Source organism: Dryas octopetala, chromosome 6 (genome assembly GCF_963921425.1).
Source record: "Dryas octopetala chromosome 6, drDryOcto1.1, whole genome shotgun sequence".
Lineage (NCBI taxonomy): Eukaryota > Viridiplantae > Streptophyta > Magnoliopsida > Rosales > Rosaceae > Dryas > Dryas octopetala.
The window spans coordinates 8708935-8729127 of NC_141371.1; the positions used below are offsets into that span (position 1 = coordinate 8708935).

At 37.7% G+C, this 20193-nt stretch overlaps 3 protein-coding genes and 2 pseudogenes across 7 annotated transcripts; 2 read left to right on the plus strand and 3 right to left on the minus strand.

Moving 5' to 3' along the window:
• The first annotated feature begins 2148 nt into the window (after positions 1 to 2148).
• On the plus strand, positions 2149 to 2760 carry LOC147282032 (NDR1/HIN1-like protein 10 pseudogene; annotated as a pseudogene).
• A 133-nt stretch (positions 2761 to 2893) lies between these two features.
• On the minus strand, positions 2894 to 6274 carry LOC147282033 (F-box/LRR-repeat protein At1g67190-like). Of its 3 annotated transcripts, none has more exons than XR_015122899.1 (3): positions 5878 to 6274; positions 3957 to 5409; positions 2894 to 3021 (listed from the first exon to the last, which is right to left on the minus strand). XR_015122899.1 is itself a non-coding variant. In XM_086247976.1 (3 exons), exons 2-3 carry the CDS (start codon positions 5267 to 5269, stop codon positions 4019 to 4021), a joined length of 1161 nt encoding a protein of 386 aa, XP_086104102.1. In that variant the 5' UTR covers positions 5270 to 5409; positions 5878 to 6274; the 3' UTR covers positions 3146 to 4018. The 3 variants fall into 3 exon arrangements, 2 of the variants coding, with proteins under 2 accessions (XP_086104102.1, XP_086104101.1); XM_086247976.1 differs by lacking the exon at positions 2894 to 3021 and having other exon boundaries at positions 3146 to 4264; positions 4355 to 5409; XM_086247975.1 differs by lacking the exon at positions 2894 to 3021 and having other exon boundaries at positions 3146 to 5409.
• A 775-nt stretch (positions 6275 to 7049) lies between these two features.
• On the minus strand, positions 7050 to 9268 carry LOC147282034 (iron-sulfur assembly protein IscA-like 1, mitochondrial). The gene is made up of 3 exons (XM_086247664.1): positions 8991 to 9268; positions 8780 to 8897; positions 7050 to 7406 (listed from the first exon to the last, which is right to left on the minus strand). Exons 1-3 carry the CDS (start codon positions 9178 to 9180, stop codon positions 7313 to 7315), a joined length of 402 nt encoding a protein of 133 aa, XP_086103790.1. The 5' UTR covers positions 9181 to 9268; the 3' UTR covers positions 7050 to 7312.
• A 1411-nt stretch (positions 9269 to 10679) lies between these two features.
• FTSZ2-1 (Tubulin/FtsZ family protein) lies at positions 10680 to 15703 on the plus strand. Of its 3 annotated transcripts, none has more exons than XM_086246472.1 (8): positions 10680 to 11043; positions 11270 to 12033; positions 12156 to 12455; positions 13150 to 13240; positions 13572 to 13696; positions 14539 to 14631; positions 15063 to 15128; positions 15195 to 15703. In XM_086246472.1, exons 2-8 carry the CDS (start codon positions 11380 to 11382, stop codon positions 15312 to 15314), a joined length of 1449 nt encoding a protein of 482 aa, XP_086102598.1. In that variant the 5' UTR covers positions 10680 to 11043; positions 11270 to 11379; the 3' UTR covers positions 15315 to 15703. The 3 variants fall into 3 exon arrangements, with proteins under 3 accessions (XP_086102598.1, XP_086102599.1, XP_086102600.1); XM_086246473.1 differs by having other exon boundaries at positions 10680 to 10954; XM_086246474.1 differs by having other exon boundaries at positions 10680 to 10933.
• Positions 15704 to 17635: 1932 nt separating this feature from the next.
• On the minus strand, positions 17636 to 19856 carry LOC147282036 (putative pentatricopeptide repeat-containing protein At5g52630 pseudogene; annotated as a pseudogene).
• Between the last annotated feature and the right edge of the window lie 337 nt (positions 19857 to 20193).

The following is a 20193-nucleotide window of genomic DNA, read 5'->3' on the forward strand; positions in this document are numbered from 1 at the left end:
ATGGAGCTTAACAGAGTGCTTTGTTTCTTGATTTATGGCATAGGGTCTTTTTTTTTTGGGTACATTAGATGGACCCTACTATCGTCTATCCTAATCATAACCACTCCAGGAGATTTGCATAAAGACTTTAACATAGTCATGCAAAGAAATCAATCAAAATACAAACTAATTTTGAGAAATCAAACTTCAACCTAAAGTTGAGAGATAATTGAACAATTCTACTTTGTCCTACTATTTTTTTTTTTTTTTTTCCCAATTTTCATTCCTAACTGACATGACATTCTCAAATTGGATTCTACTAAATTGTTGTTTCTTAATGCATTGATATTGGAGAAATTTGAAAAACTACCAACAATTTGTTCCATTATAAGACTTTTAGCCTTTTTTTTTTAGAATTTAGAAATCTAATCATCAAGTAGTACCCGAGCTCCTATCGAGAAGTGCTCAAACTCACCTCGAGTAATGCTCATGGGGATTTCGAACATTTTTCGATGGGAATTTGAGCGTTAAATTTCTAAATTCTAACAAAAATGTTTAAAAGTCTTTAATGAAAATAAAAAAATGTTAGGGAAAAAAATTTCAAAATTTTCCGTGCATATGTCCATTTAGGTAGGGAAAAAAACATCAAGAACCAGAGTTGGGACAAGTAGTATTTTCTTACACTTTACTACCACATTTAATGAGAATTTACCCCACACTCCAACTCCAGGTCGAAATTCAAACTTCTTGAGCCCTCTCCCTTTGCCCTCCTTTGTACGAAAAAATAAAATCCCTTCATCACTTGGTCCTTTGTTAGTTTTTTTTTTTTTTGGCATAAATTCAATTTAGACACATAATTATATATGCTATTTCAACGGGATCCACGAACTTTCAAATATTTCAAATATACACTTGATTTATTATGTAAATTGAAAAATGAAATTTCATTCATCAATTTATTGAGAGATCAGTTAAATGTCAGCTTGCTTTTTGCTAACGGGGATTAATTGGCGACTTGGCACCAACTCATCATACATTTCCCGCCAAATGAGCAACACATGTCCACTTGACACGAGCCCACACACCCATCACCTCTTTCCCGCTCGTCGAACGCTCTCCTGACTATTTAGTCTCCAAAAAACATCACGTTTTCCCCCAAATTCGAATATAAATCTCTCATTTGTGTTCAACGAGCGAGAAAGAGATGATAAGTTTGTGGACCCGTGTCAGGGGTTAGGTGGACCTGTGTCGCTCATTTGGCAAGAAATGAGCGACACGGGTCCACCTAACTCCTGACACGGGCCCACAAACTCTCTCTCTCTATTATTATTAAATTGTGAGCCCATGTCGCTCATTTGGCGGGAAATGTTTGCTGAGATAGCGCCACGTTGCCAATTAATCCCGGTCAGCAAAAGCCAAGCTGTCATTTAACTGATCTCTCAACGCATCAATGGACAGAAATTCATTTTTCAATTTAGATAATAGATCGGGTGTATATTTGAAATATTTTAAAGTTCATGGACCCCGTTGAAATAGCTTATATAGTTATATGTCTAAATTGAATTTATGCCTTTTTTTTTTTTTTTTTTGAGAAACCCCTCTTTAATTCTTTATTGAAGGCTTGTAGTTCTAATGGTTAAGAGCATCTCCTACACTTAAGGTCCTCAATTCGAATCTCATCTCTCCCAAATCATTTGATAAAAGATAAAAAAACAAATCAAGTTATTTTTTTTCAACCAAATTGCAGCCCTAATACTTAAAAAACCTTTGCCATGCATCCTTCATCGACTCCTTGGTCCTTAAAGTTGTCGTTACTCCTTAGTCCTCAATCTCTCAACCCTTTCATCCACCATTTAAACTTTCACCAAAAGTCAAGGGGTTAACAACTACAGCAACTACCAATTCATTAACTTTGGAAGCTCCACCAGACCAAGAAAAACCTTGGAAGTTCCCCTTGGATTTTTCACAAAACACTACTTAGTTTGGCATTTACATTGGAACTTTTTAGCATGGCCTTTGATCACCTATCAATATTCCTCTGCATTCGATTAACTAGGAGTTAAACCCTAAACCCACCGTATGTGTCTTATATACCTTTCTATTCTGTACAATTTGTGCCTCAAAGGAAACCTCTCACAGTCTCACACCATTTCTTGCTCTTTCTCAGCGATGTCTGCAAGGCGTGGCTGCTTCCTCTGCTCCTTCTGCCTATTCTACAACACCATCTTATTCTTCCTCCTAGCCCTCCTCATATTCTGGCTCATCTTCTTTCCCCAAGAGCCCAAATTTATTGTCAACAATGCCTTTCTTACCCAATTCAGTTTCACCAACTCCAACAACATCCTCTACTACAACCTTGCCCTCAACATCACCATCCGAAACCCCAACAGAAGGATCAGCATTTACTACAGTCGCATCCAAGCCTTTGCTAACTATAGAAAGAAGAGGTTTGCTATGGTGACTTTAACTTCAGCACCATTTTACCAAAGCCACAAGAACACGACCGATTTGCATCCAGTTTTTGAAGGGCAGCAGTTGGTGGTGTTTGGGGAACATGACCTTTCCAAGTTTAACTTGGAGACTGCTGCCGGGGTTTACAACATTGATGTGCAGCTTGCTCTTCGGGTAAGAGTCAGGTTTGGCAAGTTCAAGACAAGCTATTACAAGCCATCGCGCAAGGTCGACTGCAAGCTGAAGGTTCCTTTGAGTTTTAATGGAACACTTGCAGGTGGTTTCAAGATTACCAAGTGCGGGAATGTCGATGTGTTATTCAGATCCTGACAATGTAGGCCAACTCTGTTTTGGTTTTATGTTTTTTCAAAGTGCTGATTCAATGTGCATGGCTATAATTTTGTAACTGTGATTTTGACTGATATGAAAGAATTCAATTAATCAAAGCGTTCAGCACATTGTCAAACAATTTTCATACATGTAAATTGAATCCAATATCACAGAATGTACACAAAATTCACATTACAAGAACTGAAAATCTTAGTGATGGGAGAGATGGTCATAGATTGCTACAACCTTCATCACCAATACCTGTTAGTAGGAAAAAAAAAAAAAAAAAAAAAGAGCATATGTAAGTATGGCTGATATGCATAGAGAGAGAGAGAGAGAGAGAGAGAGAGAGAGAGAGAGAGAGAGAGAGAGGAACTAATTTGGTTCTAAAATTTGAGAGTTTTACATAAATTTCCTTATGGTTCTAAAATTGTGAGTTATACATGCAAGTGTCCAAGGGACTAGCTACCCTTTTACTTGCGCAGTATTCATATATATTAGTTCAAAATGGTGCCTGCATGGTAAGTTGGTTAGGACTGAACTTCCCGTCTACCGGACCAATTCAATGTTTCTGAAGCATTATTGGTATTGACTGACTTACTTTGTCTGAGAACTCCTTTAAAGCAAACACTGTTTACGTAAATGGTTATAGCATGCAGATTGCTCGGTCCTTCTGAACCATATACACAAACATATCCAAATTTCCATATGTTGATAGTCATCCCTAAGATTTTAAGCATATTGTTTAGTGTATCCTATTTTACTTCCCCGATTTTTGGTTCTTTTACTTTTTCACACATATCTAATTCGGTGTCATCTAACATTCAGTAAAATTAAAACCATGTTTTTATCAGTTTCAATAAACAGGCTCGATTTGATCCATAAACGGCTTCAATCCATCCAAAAAGTAACCACACTACAAAACAAAGACATGGTAAAATACAAGAAAATTAACGATGGCATAGACTGCTAAATACAACAATAAGCACACAAACTACCAGAAAACAATCTTTAATATGAAACTTATCCTTTGAATTATATGAAACAAATACAAGCCTGACATAAACAGAAAATCAATTTTTAAAACAATCTGTAAATGTACATTTGCTCAGCACTCATAATTTTAAGGGAAAATAAGAGGCATCCGTTTCAGATTTATATGAGGATGATATGAATCTTCATAGAGTGCCGTGTACCTTGTTGTAAAGACCATGCTCAACCAAAATCTGGGCAGTCATCAATGCACTCAGGAGGACTTCTACTCATATTCGAACTGAACCTCGACATGCAGATGTTTTCTCATAAGCCGGACAATGGACGAGGTGAAGCTTGCTAAAATTCGGCACTCTTCATGGGATTTGGCTTCTGAAACAACCCCATAAATGACCAACTTCTTCAATTTAGGACATCTTTCTAGAAGTCCTGCTACCCACTCAGAGAAGAGGTCATTGATTATAGTCCATCCAAGTTCTAACACGACCACGTTCTCCAAATGAGACGATCCCTGCAAACCACAAACATCTCTTAAATCATAACTTAAGGATAGGTGGCTCAACTGAGGAAAGCAAACAGAAACAGTCTCCAAATCCACAACCTCATCCTCATCATCAAATACAACTCCCCAGAGCCGAAGCCTCTTTAACTTTGATGATTTTGAGATCATGTTATAGAACTTTGGCCACATGATCGTGAAGCTGCTTACATCCACAACCTGAAGATTCTCTGTGTTCTCGCCAATATCAAGTTGGAGGACACTAACATCATCAATCTTCAGAACCCTCAATGACCCTTTACCAATAAGCTCAAAAAGCTCAAGGGTACTATCTTTCAAGTGCAGATTCTCAAGGCTATCAGCCTCCAATATGAACTTGTCCAAACTGACAGCTTCAACATAGATATCTTTCAATGAAGAACTGCTAAGTTCCATCGTTGCATGTGCATCTGACATGGCAATATCAGGACTAATAAGAGACAAATTTGTAAGTTTTGGACATGCGGAGAGCAAAAGGCTCAAATCCAATGCTGAGATACTAACATAACTTAGTGAAAGTGACTTCAAGCACGGAAATTTCTGATAACTGGGTTCAACACCTGTTACTGAATTATAAGCCAATGTCAACACTTCAAGCTTCTGCCGACTGCATTTCTCTATGATATTAACATTTGGGTTTGTCCTCACATTATAATGTAGTTTCCGCAAAGTGTCCCGTGTATACATGAGCCAAGCAATGACTGGGGCGGCCGAAAATTCATCAACATTATCCATGAAAATTGATAAAGACTGCAATCCTGTGGTTTGGAATATCGTTTGAGTTATAAGAATTTCCAATCTACTCGATATCATATCGTGATAGACAGGCCAATCACTGGAATTGAAAGACAGAGTGTGGAGGTGATTCCGCCAAGCCTCTCTCCATTTCTTGCATGTTGCGGATGCAATCACCACATCTCGGGCAGCTCTAAGCCGAGATAGTATGTTACCTATGACTTCAACTGGAAGGTTCTCCATACCCAATGGAAGAAGCACCAAATGAAGACCGAGGGAAGCTTTCGTTTTCAAAACTCAATATAGCCAATGAAAATTAAAAACCCAGCTCTAAAGGAGTCCAGACCACACTATTGAGCATCGAGAATTGTTAAGCCTATCATCTGGGTTTGTCACAAAAAATAAGAAAAATCAAGATCCACCGAATACCAAATACCAATCTGCCATATTTTTGTTTAATAATTCACGATGTCATCTATGCATTTAAGAATTCAGAAAGGACCCAAATAAATATTTTGGACTTTCAATGTTCAATCAGTGAGTTTCACTACTATTAGCAAAGACATCTAATGGGGAAAATTTCTAGTATTTGGGCATTGCAAACAAGTCAACAATTTCAAAATTTCGCAGAGATTTTGGACCGGATCAACATCAATCCCGGAGAAAACATGAAAGCAAACTCAATAAGATTTTCAAATTCGATTCTTCAAGCAAATTTCAACAGCTTAGCATCAAAATCTACTTCCCCAAACAAAACAAAAACAACAAATCTATAGAAACCCAATAAAAAAATAATCTTAATATACAAGAAAATGAAGGATGAAACTGAGTGAAAATCAGGCATGGCTTACCTGGAGGCTATGACGAACATGCTCTTGAAGCAAATCAAAATCCGAAAATCCCAAGTATCAATCTGATACCCCAATCATAAGAGAGGAAGAGACGAATTGGAATGTGGGTTTCGATTCAAGGAAAGGAATGAAGAATCAACCAAGCTGCTGGGTCCGAAAGACGAGACCGCGACGAAGAAGAAGAGTCTCTCCGATGAAAATGGGGGAAGGTCTTGTTCTACTTCTAACAGCACATGTGTGGAAAGTGGAGAGTCTCGTGTGCACGTGCGAAGAGAAGACCCCACGTCTGCACCACCAGCAGTTGGCAAATAGCAACGTCCACGGCTATAGTAAGCACATTTCTTACTAAAAATAGAAAGAAAAATGCTCTATTTTATAACCCATTTCTCTCCCAACATTTTTTCAAACTCCATGTGATTTGAAAATGGATCCTACATGCTACATAGTACATACATACCATGTGAGAGATTTGAGAAAATAATTGGGTTCCAAAGCATTTTCATGAAAGAAATAAAACACTTGTAATAGTTTTGAGAGTAAACGACTGACACCATTCGTAGTTGGCATAAACAATATATGCCAAGACGATTGTGTTTGGTGAAACTGATGCAGGGCTGGTCATACAAAATTAAGACAAGATTTGTCATGAGTTTGCTTCGTCCCAATATACTCAAATTCGTATGGTATGTCGTACTGAGCCGCATTTGACAGCATACATGATTACAAGTGTATGAAAATGCTTTTTGTACGGACCTTTTTTTTGGAGAGCATATAGATACGACCTAGTCATGATATTGTGAGAGAATAAGGCTGATTAAACAAATTAGGAAAAGAAGTAGGTTATAATATCATCCGTACTCATTATTGTAGTGGCAGGGCCAAGCTAAAGAACAATTACCGAGTCCAGGATTCACCAACTAAAAAGTTTAAAATATTGCTCTATTTTACAGCCAATTTCGATTCCTTTCTGTGGTTTGTTGCTAATATCATCCCAAAAACACAGCTCAGGAACTTAACCATACTTATGTTTTGCAGAGTGCAGTAAACCTAGGCCTGGAAGCAAGGTTTACATTATTACAAGCTGAAGCCCAGGATGCCAAAATTCAGCATATCCCTCCTTATTCACATGGTTGACAGTTCTGAAACCACTCTTAACAAGGACAGCGATGAAGATTCCCATGACAAAAAATTTCATTGCTACAATTCCCACAGGTCAGCAGCTTTTCGATGTTCCACATTACCAAAGTTTCATACAATTCAACAAGCACATAAATTAAAGATATACATTTTGTTCTTCCAAACAAAATTGGAATCAGCTTTACAAAAGAATATGAACTACACCCTGCTATGACATAATGACAGTGCCAATGCACAAATATTAGTTAGTTAAAGTCTTGGTTCATCACAAGTTGGCCATAATTCTTTAACTATCACCCTACTTAGTACCTCCACTACTGGGTGTTGTCATAAAAGATTCTCCACAACCACACTGTCCTTTAGAGTTGGGATTGATAAATACGAATTCAGACCTGCCAAAAAATAAAGTTAAGTGTCAGAAAAATCAGGAAGGCAACATAATTGGAGGCATAAGCAATTATACAGCCAAGGGAATAATTGGTAACAGAAGAATTAATCCCAGTACATGTGTTTGATTGTACCAGTGCAAACCCCTCCACCAAGAAATGAAAAGGGTGCATCTGTATGGACAGCAACTAAATTTAATAGTTTCTGTCAGATGAATAAGGGATCCGTTTATCATGACTCTGGGCTCTTTTAACTCAGACCTGTCAAGGTTCCCCAATTTCATGTACTAATTCATGGAGTGGTAAAGCCAACAAAATAACTATTAGCAGTCCATCTTGCTTCAAGGTTTGGTTTTGTTCATGTAAAAATGGATGCATATTTAACATTGTCTGACTCTCAACTAACATCTAGCTTTATATATAAAAGGGTTAATGACAGTAGATCAACACATTCATGCACATATGCAATTAGAAAATGGAAGGCCACTTGAAGCATTACGTAAAAGTCTTTTAACATGCACATTCAATTTTTCATCAGATGTGCACAGGCACACCTGCACACCTGCACACCTATACTCTTTTATGCTCTTATCAATTCTCGAATGCCACAGTAAAGAGAGGATGAAGTACTAATGCACCACCATTATGGCGGAAGTGGTACAGGTGATGATGGTCCTGTGGTGGCCCTTGGTAGTTGTGATGGCAGGAGCAGAAGGGTGACCATCAGAGCAGGTGGACAATGAGGGAAATTTTATTATCACCAGTTGAGGTGAAGTACTAAAGCTGGAACAGTTGCTGTTGGTTGTAGCAGTGCTAAGCAGCACCGTTCAGGGTCTTGCATGAGGTGACAGTGGATTGGTAGTTAGAAGTTGCAAGCTACCACACGACACCACCACACCAGTGATATATATAATTTGGTTCAGGCTTAGGTGGCAGAGAACCCACCAGAAAAATGAAATGTTCACCCCAATAAAACTGGAAATGGCAGCACATAGATAGAGTAGTTGATTGTCAAAGTGAAGAATTCACATTCTCCAGAATTGAACAAGAAATTTGAATACCCATTTTCCTTAAGCTATGCACAGTTTAACAATTTATCAAAGTGGATACGTTATGTCATCCATGATGAAATTGGCACTGGAAAGAAATATAAAGGTCCTATTCCATTTCTACGACATCAAAAACCTCAATTGTCTCCACCAAAGTAAAACCAAAGGATTACACCACAATCATAAAAACTCATATGCTCTGAGTGGAATGATGCAAATGGGCAAAGGCAAATCAAAACCAAACAATTTCTTAGAAGCCAAACATGCTGATATAATGAAAAACAAAACACAAAAACCAAAAAACAAAAGGAGGAGGAGGAGGAGGTTGACCTGAGTTTATCATCTACAAAATCCATCTTGGTTCCAATGACGTGCATGAGAGCCTTTGGATCGATCAATATCTTCACACCCTTGTCTTCAACCAGCTCGTCGAACTTCCCTTTATCATCTAAACATAAAAATTCGAGGTATATATTATGAAAATAAGAATCAGCTCAACAAAATTCAAGCAAACAGAGAACAAATACGACACCGACCGCACCTGCGTAATTGAGAGTGTACGACAAGCCGTTGCAGCCACGCGCCTTGACGCCGAGCTTGAGATAGGACCGCCGGCGCTGCTCCAGCAGCTGCCGTATTCGATCCGCCGCGGCGTCCGTCAAGCTCACGGCTTGGCGCCGCGCCACCGGTCCGATCCTCTCCGCTGCCGCCGCCATAAATCGCGAAGCCATCGGCGATTTTTTCGTATCTTATTCCCAAAATCGTCTGCAATCCACACGCCACTCTCCTATTGTAGTTGTTCTTGGTCCGTCATTTCCGATTTCGGTTTTAGGTTGGATCCGAATGGAAGGTTCGTGAAGACGGAGCGTCCGGATTCTTGCTTACGTGGCACAGTGCTATTTGCCTGTTAGATAACTACTGTCTGTTTGTGTGATTCTTACAGGCTTACAGCGCTCCGTGGCAGACTAACGGTAACGGTGGATAACCACACACGCTTACATTTATTAACCGACTTTCGTTAACGGATCGGACTACGGATCAAATTGGTATATACAGATCCGGATCCGATTACGTATTTTTGGACCGAAATTCAATTACATAAACAAGTAAAACAATTTCTTTATGAAAAATAAGTAAAATAGTTTAAATGTATTTTTCAGACAAAAAAAAATTATTTTTGATGTATATAAAAATTTAAAGTACTCGTGCTCATATCCTAGAGATAATGTTCAATGAGACAATGAATGTGTTTTTTTCAATTGATAAGGAAAAATTTGAGACATTTGAATATTTTTTAAGAGTTCGACGCATGGGTCAATCCAACCCAATTTTTTTGGATGAACCACGCACAATTCAAGAATTAAACACAAAATTTGTCCAAGTAGATTGGATTGTATGATGCACACCCTACACTTTCAAAATCTATTTGTTTTATTTCTTTAAACCAGTTTGGTGGCGGTTTGGATCTTCCACACCCCCTACATGGCTGTACTAATTGAATATTTGATTTCACTCTATAAGTTGTTATATGGTTGCACATAATCTTGCTAGGTTTGCTTTGAGTTGTGATCAACCGAATATTTTGATAGAAGAGGCCTCTTTGGCTTACCTCTTAGGCTCTTACCTCTTAGGCTCTTACCTCTAAGGTGATGTTGCTTTGCGGCTTAAGTCAATTTAATACAATTAGGGAAGTTTATCGACTACATTACCATATTCAATTGCCGAGATCCTACAGAACTAAGAATGATTTTGCTCCCCACCTTTAATCATGGTTGTAGTATTGATAACCGGAACCATCCATTTTTAGAATATCTTTCAAAGATTAGTGAATTGGAAATTGTTTTGTGTGTTTGTATAATCAAACAATTATCAATTATGATTGAACTATATTGTCATTGTAGGTGGTATACATAAATGATGTTCTCATTTTTCTTAAAATGAGGACATTCTCACTTGAAACTCCCTCAATATTAGCTTATTCGTATTTATCTTCATAATGATGAAGAAGTTTCAAATTCCAATTTTTCCTCTCTCAAATAAAAATAATAAAATTGTATTTCGACCAGAAGATAGAAAAGGATTATTTAAGAACTTGTACGATCGTGGGCTCAATTATTAGGGCCTAGTCATTGGAGCACTGAAGGACTAGGTTGCCCATCACTTAAACCCTCACCGAAAGATAAGGGGCTTGTGACTTTGTGGAGTCTTTTCGTGAGCCCACACATGTCGTCCACCTAAAACGCCAAACTTCCAAATCGCTATTAGCTCCCTTTCACTAGATTTTTGTTTTTTGTTTAATGTTTACACTACCACTTCATTATCATCAACACCCCGACAGTCCAAACCAGAGAGAGTGACTTGAAGAATCTAAAGCCCCAAGGTGCTAAACCCCTTTCGACCCTTTGGGCTCAGAACCCAAATGAATGCTTCCAGGAGATTTGTTGCTTCCATTTCCTAGCCTCCTAGGTCTCTTCGAATTCTCAGGTCTATTCCTCCAAACCCCAGGTGCCATTTTGCTATTTCTTGCTTGTTTCTTGAGAATTGGGTCTGCATTTGTTCAGCATTTCTGGTTTCTTTCTGTCTCATTGTAGTGGGTACGTTTCTGCTTTTGCTGTTAACTTCATAGTTACTTTGAATTTTGTACAATTATTGTTGGCTTTGCTTTTGGGGTTAGTATTGTAATGCATGCTATGCAGCTTGTGGGGTTTCTGTTTGTTCTGGGTTTAGTGGGCAATTGACATTTCACCATTTTTTGGAGTGTTTGCAACCAATCTGCTATATTACTTGGTTTCTTAGAATTATCTGGTTTTTGGTAAACAGGTGTTGGAAGAGAGATTTGGGGTAGGATTGAAATTATAAGCCATTTGGGTCTCTGAATTTATTGAGATTCCTCAGCTTAGCCATCTGTGAAATTTGAGTCTCGCCATTATATGATGGCGACTTATGCTTCAACAAATTTTACTCTTTCTGACACTCGAAACCCAGTGGGGATACTAACAGGACGTGGGGGGAGATTATTAAGGGAGAATCACTTGGGAAGAGTTAGCTGTGTGAAGATTTCAGAGGACAAGTGTGGGTTCATTGGGGCAATTCATAAGTCAATTTCGCCTCAAGTTAAGTGCTCAGCCAACTCTCAGAGTGTCGGTTCATATCAGAATAAAGACCCTTTTCTGAATCTACACCCTGAAGTTTCACTGCTTAGAGGAGAGGGCAACCATACGGCGAACAATCTGAGAAAAGATACTTCAGGTGGAAGTGTCACTGAGAGCTTAAGTGACAAATCTTATCCAAATAATTACAATGAAGCCAAAATCAAAGTTATTGGTGTTGGTGGTGGAGGGTCAAATGCAGTTAACCGCATGATAGAGAGTTCAATGCATGGTGTGGAGTTCTGGATTGTTAACACGGATGTTCAAGCCATAAGAATGTCTCCTGTCTTTCCTGAGAACCGTTTACAAATTGGTCAAGCGCTTACCAGGGGTCTTGGTGCTGGTGGAAACCCAGAGATTGGTATGAATGCTGCCAAAGAAAGCAAAGAATCAATAGAAGAAGCACTGAATGGAGCAGACATGGTCTTTGTTACGGTAGGTTCAAATTATGTTCCTCTGTTATGACTTCATTATGGTGGAAGCCCAGTGTATGTTGTTGTGTTATTAAACTTATTTCAAGCATTTCTGTGTTTGACTTTAAATTTCACTATATGCAGGCTGGAATGGGTGGAGGAACTGGCACTGGTGGAGCTCCTGTAGTTGCAGGTGTTGCAAAGTCAATGGGTATATTGACTGTTGGTATTGTGACAACACCTTTCTCTTTTGAGGGACGAAAAAGAGCAGTTCAAGCCCAGGAAGGAATTGCAGCTTTGAGAGAGAATGTTGACACACTGATAGTCATTCCGAATGACAAGTTATTGACTGCAGTTTCCCAGTCTACCCCAGTAACAGAGGCATTTAATCTGGCTGACGATATTCTACGACAAGGTGTTCGTGGTATCTCAGATATAATCACGGTATGTGATTTTAAAGACATAGTAATATGAACACTTTTCTTGATCTCCCGCACCAAGTATTAAAGTAATTAAATAGAAAAAGGAAATAAAAGAACAAAATTGAAAGGAAAATGAGAACAAATGCAAAAGGAACCTTGATACTCTCTTTATTTTTTCTACTCCTGTCTTCCCGTAGACCATAATCTCAACAGATGATTCCTTACATTCATAAAGAATGCTTGATAGACTCTAAGACAGGCATGTTAATATTTTCCCTAGATGCAGTGTAAATAAATAGTAAGGGCATCTGTACTTCTTATGAGTAATTAGTAATATTATCATGGATTGAATATTAACATTCTAAAACACCCAGTTGTGGAATTTAACAACAATATATTTGCATATTTTTTATTACTGATAAACTGATGCAAATATTTTTTAACCCTGAACTTCTGGTTGTTAAAACTAAAAGGACAAAGGAAAAAAAGTCTAATGTATAGGTTGATATAGGGGTCTTCTGTGTGCTAAAGATTTTACGTGCATTACATTGCTAATGCTTGAAAAGTCAGTATTAGGTCAATGGAGTTTTTTATTATTGCTTAGTAGATCGTTTGCAGTTTTTTTTTTTTTTTTTTTTTTCATAATTCATTTATTCTTTTGTTTTTTAGGGCCATATTTTGTTACTCTAATTGATCAATCATCACCGTAATTGCAGATACCAGGGCTGGTAAATGTGGATTTTGCTGACGTACGGGCTATAATGGCAAATGCAGGTTCTTCATTGATGGGGATAGGAACTGCAACTGGTAATCTTTTAGACTTACAACTCGGATGTTTAGAGTGCTTATATCGTGTCAGAGGCTCACTTTTCTTCAAGACTTAATATGTTTCTGTTTTCACTGATGTATTAAAATATTTTGTAATTATAACTGGAAGGGAGATTGGGTACACCTATAATATCATGAATAGGTTTTTCATGTGCTTAGACTGTCATGCATTGCAGCATTTTTCTCCAAGATGCATCTACATCAAGCCTATTTACACCAGTATTGATGACCCAATTTTTTATTCGATGTTCAGATATAATACTATAACTATTTTCTGTACTTTTTCTTTTTTCTATTTTTTTGAGAGTAGGGAAGACCAGGGCAAGAGATGCTGCGTTAAATGCCATCCAATCACCTTTACTAGATATTGGTATAGAGAGGGCTACTGGAATTGTGTGGAACATAACTGGTGGAAGTGATTTGACCCTTTATGAGGTACCTCTTCTTCTTCTCTCTCACTCTCACTCTCCTTTTCGGTCATACTCATGGAGCTGACATATTTGTTCATCTTCTCTATTCCTCATTCTCTTTCATTCCCGTTTGGGCATGTTCTGAACATAACTAATAATATCTTTTTCTTAAAAAGTTACATGTGCTTGTAATTGCTGGTCCTATGAAAGTCTTGGGTATCATGCATGTAAAAGAAATCGTTCTACCTTAAAGTATGGTATACCTCTATATGTGTGGGATGAAGCTTTCTTTAGGAATTACTTTTACCAGTGCATTCAGCATCTGCATACTTATTTACTTAGCAATTCTTGAACAGCCATAGCCTGATTTACATGTAAAGAAACAAGATGCTATTATGCTTCACCTGTTCATGTTGTTTTTTCTTTTTTTAGATTTTTTTTTTGTGGCCATTAATTCTTTTTTTGAGATTTCAAGTCTGCAGAAAAGGGTGTGTTTTTCTTGTCTTTTTCTTTTTCTAGTTTGACTTTTGTAAACTGAATTATTCTGAAGCAGATGCTTTAGTGAGGCTACTAGACCATATTGAAGTCTTTACTTTTTCCCCTCAACTCTAACCTGCAAGAATGACATTGCTCTGCAATCTGCTTATTACTACTTTGATTGGCCCAAAAACTTCATCATGTTAATGACTCAAGGCTTCTTGTAAAGAAATCATTTTCTTGACCCAGAAGTCTGTCCTAAATTCCAATATAATAACTCTGCTACTACTGAATTCTAAATGGTAGTTTTAACTCACAGTTGATATGAATCATATGATGTTATATTTCTTTTCTCTTACTGTTTAATTTCCAAATGGGTAATTCTCATAGGTAAATGCTGCAGCCGAGGTTATATATGATCTCGTTGATCCGACAGCAAATTTAATTTTTGGAGCAGTGACAGATCCATCACTCAGCGGTCAAGTAAGTTTTTTTGCTTCTCTAAAGTGAATATGGTAAAGTTTTTAGCATCTGCAATCCTAACCTGCGTACATGATGTCATCATCATGCCTGCAATAATTTGGCCAATATCATTATACTTTTACCATTAATGCAATAAATGAAGGAAAAGAAAAAGGAAAAAAAAAAAATTAATCGATTGATGTATACTTTTTACTTGGCCCCTTCTTTCTGCAATTCTGCTTGCCAGCAAAGCGGTATTGCTAGGTCTTGTACCAAGTAGAAGAATTGCATATCTGCATCTGTAGGCATATTTTGTACCTACTTTTTTCTTATGACTGGGTATAAGTAATTAGAAGACAAAATATATATTTGTGGCTATTCTTGCATCTGGTGGTGTTTCAGTCTGGATACATCTAAAAATGCCATGTTACTTGTCTTGACTTTTCATTCAGGTCAGTATAACTCTAATTGCTACTGGATTCAAACGCCAAGAAGAAAGCGATGGGAGGCCACTCCAGGTATTCCTTAACTCTCTCTCTCTCTCTCTGTGTAAAACAATTTTGTTAAAACCTACCATATTGCAGGCACAAGGAGACCTCACCCTTGGCATCAATCGACGGCCTTCCTCTTTCACAGAAGGTAGTGCAGTCGAGATTCCTGATTTCTTGAAGAAGAAAGGACGCTCACGTTATCCTAGAGTCTGACATGCTTTTTCTTTCCAATGAGGCCTCCCAGCCTCTTCATTCCTACCACCTCAGCATCCATCCGAGGGATTTAAATATGCCTCTGTAGATACTAGATGATAGATACTCAATATGCCAATTGTTAGTGGTTTCTAGCCTTGAGATATTATTAGTGCACACTCAGTTATGTTTGTGTTCAAGTCATTTAGATCTTGTTGTTCCCAGGAAGATTTGAATAAACGCCATTGGCATGTATAGTCACTTATGGAGAATCATGAACGGCTTGGTTCAGAGAAAATACTTTGTTGTTACTTGATTTTCATGGGAATCTTCTGAAACCCAATATCTGATTCTAAAGTTAAGTTTATTTAACTATTTACAATAAAAAAGAAGCCATTTATATTTCTCAACGAGGTATCACATCTCAGAAGCAACTAAATTGTTGGGTAAAAGACAAAATTAGACACCCACCACAATGTGTTTATACTTGAGATTGGAAGAATCGTTACAGGGCACCACGCTCAGCATTTTTCTTTGGTCCAAGATTCATGTGTATATGCATGGCTTCTTTCAACTGATATTGACATTCCAACATTTAACTCGATTCTTTAAAGATTCAATTATCATAGTGATTTAGGGAAGTTTCTACTTAGATGATCCCCTGCTAATGGTTGACAAACCATTACTTTCTCCTTGCATTTGTGAACTTATAAAGCTAATAATCCAAATATCCAATGGATGAAGAAATAATTGCCTCTTCCAAGTTCCAGACAAAGGCCGAAGGTTTAGTTGTTTTCTTAAAGGATGGTGCTATTCGAACCTAATTTTTTTATTAATGGCCCTAACACTTTAATGAATTTTTTATTTTTTATTTTATCTTAATGTAAATTGACTATTAAGTACAAATTTAATTTAAAATTGGGAGACTTATAGTCCAATCCATTTTATAAATTTTTCTTAGACTAAGATCGGTAGTGATTTTAGAATTTTTAATTAAGTCCTTTTATCTTTCTTCTTTGACGGCTTTATGTTAGGTTTTAACTCTGAGATTCACTCTATATACTAGGAGGGGAAATACCCTTCAAATAGGGGAAAATACCATTTAAATTAGGGAATGACTTTATTATAAATTAAAAAGATTTTCTTATAAATTTTAAAACACTCTCGGTCTTTATCTAAAAACTATTTTTTAAAAGAATATAAGCCTAATTATCTCTTTAAAATTTTTAAAATAATTAACTTAAATTATACCCAACACTATCATTATACCTAACAGTTCTGTATACCCAACATCTCCACTCATCTCTCACACTGGTCTATAACATTACTGATGAGTCATCTTTCAATAGTAAATTTATCTTCCTTACTGTACTGATGTTTTCTTAATCATCATATGCCTCTCTGCTTCTCTTGGTTTTGGAACACTAATTCTTTTCCTCATGTTTTTTAGTTTATTGATTTCCCTCTCTTGTCACTGTTCTCAGACATAGGAATTGGATTCGCAACATTGAACAGCATGCATCAGATAATATTAACAAAATACTTGTAGGGAACAAGGCTGACATGGACGAAATTAAGAAAAAGGGTGAGTTTGTCCTTGAAATTTATTATCAATAGACAATTGTCATTCTTGTTCAGATTGCCTTGAGTAACTAATCATTGAGCAAACATGTTCTTATCCTGCTTGTATGTTGGGATACTCATTGGTAAACACAACTGAGCATAGAGATTTTTTTCCTTGTCTTAGTAAACGAAGCTAAGAGGTCAATCTAATTTGCATTAATTTTATATAGTTGCTAAGAGGAATAAATTGAAATGAATGTTTTTACTATTCCTGCATGATTTTATCTCTCCTATCTTTTAGGCTGTGCCTACTGCCAAGGGCCAAGCACTTGCTGACGAATTAAAAATGTACATTTCTGTTGAAATTTGGTTTAGAAAAATGTATTTGCTAAGGTCTATCAGGATTTCCGGTGGTGATGAGGGGCGGCGGCTGCAGGGGCAGCGGCTGTTAATGGTGATTTCTGGTGGTGATGGTATTGGGGTTGGGAGGTGGTGGTGATGGTGTTGGGTTTGGGTTTGGGTGTGTTTGTTGGGTATAGTAAGTAGAATTGTTGGGTGTGATGTTAGTTTTAGTTGTTGGATTTTAGTAAAGGTAGTTTAGAAAATTATGTTGGGTGTACTAATAAGTTATAAACTTTTTCAAAATAAAGGTGGGTGTAAAGAATAACGTTGGCTACTAATAAAAGCCTAAAGGCCCCTTGTTCGTTTTTGATGACTTAGTCATCCAACATTTCTTCCTCTACCTACCAGTTGGCTCAAAAACATTGTCAGAAAAGTTAGGGCACGTGATGCACTGGCTCTTGGTGCACATGCTCAGAAACCAGGCAGACAACTTTTGTATGCCTTAAAAAATCAATGCCCTTTCATGTGAGTTCACTGTCTGATTCTGGCCAATAAATCCCTAAAGCCTTCAAAACACTACCAGTAATCTCCGCATGAACACAACCCATCTGCAAAATGGTGAAATCGACTATTATCTCTAACAATAATCTTTCTCCCAACAACCTTGGAGATGTACTTGATTGCAGAATGGCAATCCAAGCACACCCTTATATTTTTCTTCACAATTATTGGCTTCCCTGCCGGCATACTTATCAGTGCAAATGCAATCGCTATTCTCTCACTGTGATGGTGAAGAAGCTTTTCCTTCGAACTATCATCCATATCATATGGAATAGAATCTGTATATGGAACGTATCCAGCTTCCTTTATCTGATCAAGAAGACTATCAAGTTTTTCATATATTTCTTTTTTCCGAGGATGAGACCAATCTTCGGATCCAAAAGTGTGGGTTTTGTTTCCAGCATCAACCCAGCTATAACCAGGCAATTTCTTCATGCTGCCATCTCTCATCATCTTCCTCACACTCCTCACATCTTCCCATTGCTGTTCCTTTGCATATATATTCGAAAGCAAAACATGAGCTCCACTATTCTCGGGTTCAAGCTGCACCAGTTTTTCAGCTGCCAGTTTGCCCCTCTTCTTATCACCATGAATCCTACAAGCCCCAAGAAAAGAGCACCACCCAAAAGCATTTGGCTGAATTGGCATGCTATTTATGAATTCTTCAGCCTCTTTAAGCCTTCCAGCCCGGCCAAGTAAATCAATAACACAAGAGTAATGTTCTTCTCTTGGCACTATTCCATATATCTTCTCCATAGAATAAAAGTAATCTAAACCTACCTTTACCAATCCAGCATGGCTACACCCTGTTAAAAGACTGATAAATGTTATTGCATTTGGCTTCACTCCTCCTTGGATCATTCTAGCAAACGTTTCCAAAGCTTCTTTTCCTAAGCCATGAAGAGCAAACAGACTTAGCAGTGAATTCCATGCAACTTTCGTCGGTTTTTCTATCTCGTTGAACACTTGGATTGAATGATCAAGCAACCCACATTTTCCATACATATCGATAAGAACAGAAGAAACAAAAGGGTCTCTATCAAAATTAACTTTAACCACCTGAGCATGAAGCTGGATCCCTTGCTCAAGTGCAGCTTGGTTGGCACAAGCCTTGACCAAGCTCGAGAAAGTGAACTCATTAGGTTCAACTCCCCATCTCTGCAAGTCAACAAACAAACTAAAAGCCTTCTCAATTTCATCCATCTCAACATAACCATCAATCAGAGAGGTACAAGACACAATATTTCTACACTCCGAGTCAATCCGAAACACATTTGAAGCGCTTTCCATATCTCCTGCTTTCGAGTACATATCAGTCAGAGCATTGCCCAGAGGAACCTCTTTTTCAAATCCCAACTTCACAACAGTTGAATGAAGACACTTCCCAAACTTACAAGCCTTCAGTGCAGCACAAGCATTTAATGTAGTACAAAGAACATGTTTATCTATACCAATCACATCATTAATCATCTTCTTAAAAGTTATTACAGCTGCCTCAAAATCACCACTCTTTGCATATCCATCAATCATTGAAGTCCACGAAACTGCATCCTTACACGGCATCTCCTCAAAAACCTTACAAGCATCACCCATCACCCCGCACTTCCAATACATATCCGCCAAATTACTACCCACAAATAACTCACAAGCCAATCCCAACTTCAAAGCAAGAGAATGCATTTGCTTCCCAATATCAACCGACCCAATAAACACGCCAGCTCTAATGACACTCGCAAACGCAAACTGGGTTGGGTTCTCTCCAGCACCTCTCATCTGGGAAAAGGTTTCTAAAGTCTCTGAAAACCTCAAGTTTTGAGAAAACCCAGTTATCATTGCTGTCCAAGAAACCAAGTTTCTGTGAGGCATTTTGTCGAAGACTTTCAGAGCATAGTCGACCTCCCCACATTTTGAGTACATGTTGAGGAGGTGGTTTCTGAGAAAAAGGCATAGTGGGTAGCCGGAGCGTAGTAGCTGAGCGTGAAGCTCTTTGCCTTTGTTTAGCTGCTTGGTTTGTGCGTAGGTTTGGATTACTTGCGCCAAGGTGGTCGATTCCTTGACCATGTGCCCGCCAAAACGGCACAATGCTTGAGAATTCATAAAGAGGGGTGTAATCGAAATTTTCTTGGAAAAACTTAAGAACTATCTTAATATGTTGGTTCTCAGTTTTAGGCTTTTAGCGTGTGATATTTGATCATTTTAAAACATAACATGTTAAATATTGAGTACAGAAAAACTTGCATATAAAGGGTGTGTACACCTGCACTCTTACCGTATTTCCTCACATGTTAGTAATGTGATCATTTATTATGAGAAAAATGGTATTATACCTGTTACATGTAAGTTTTTCTTTATTGGGTATAAAGTTACAAATTAATTTTGTAAGAACAAGTTTTACTAATAAGTTGTGATGTTTGGTTTCATAATAGGTTTTCTA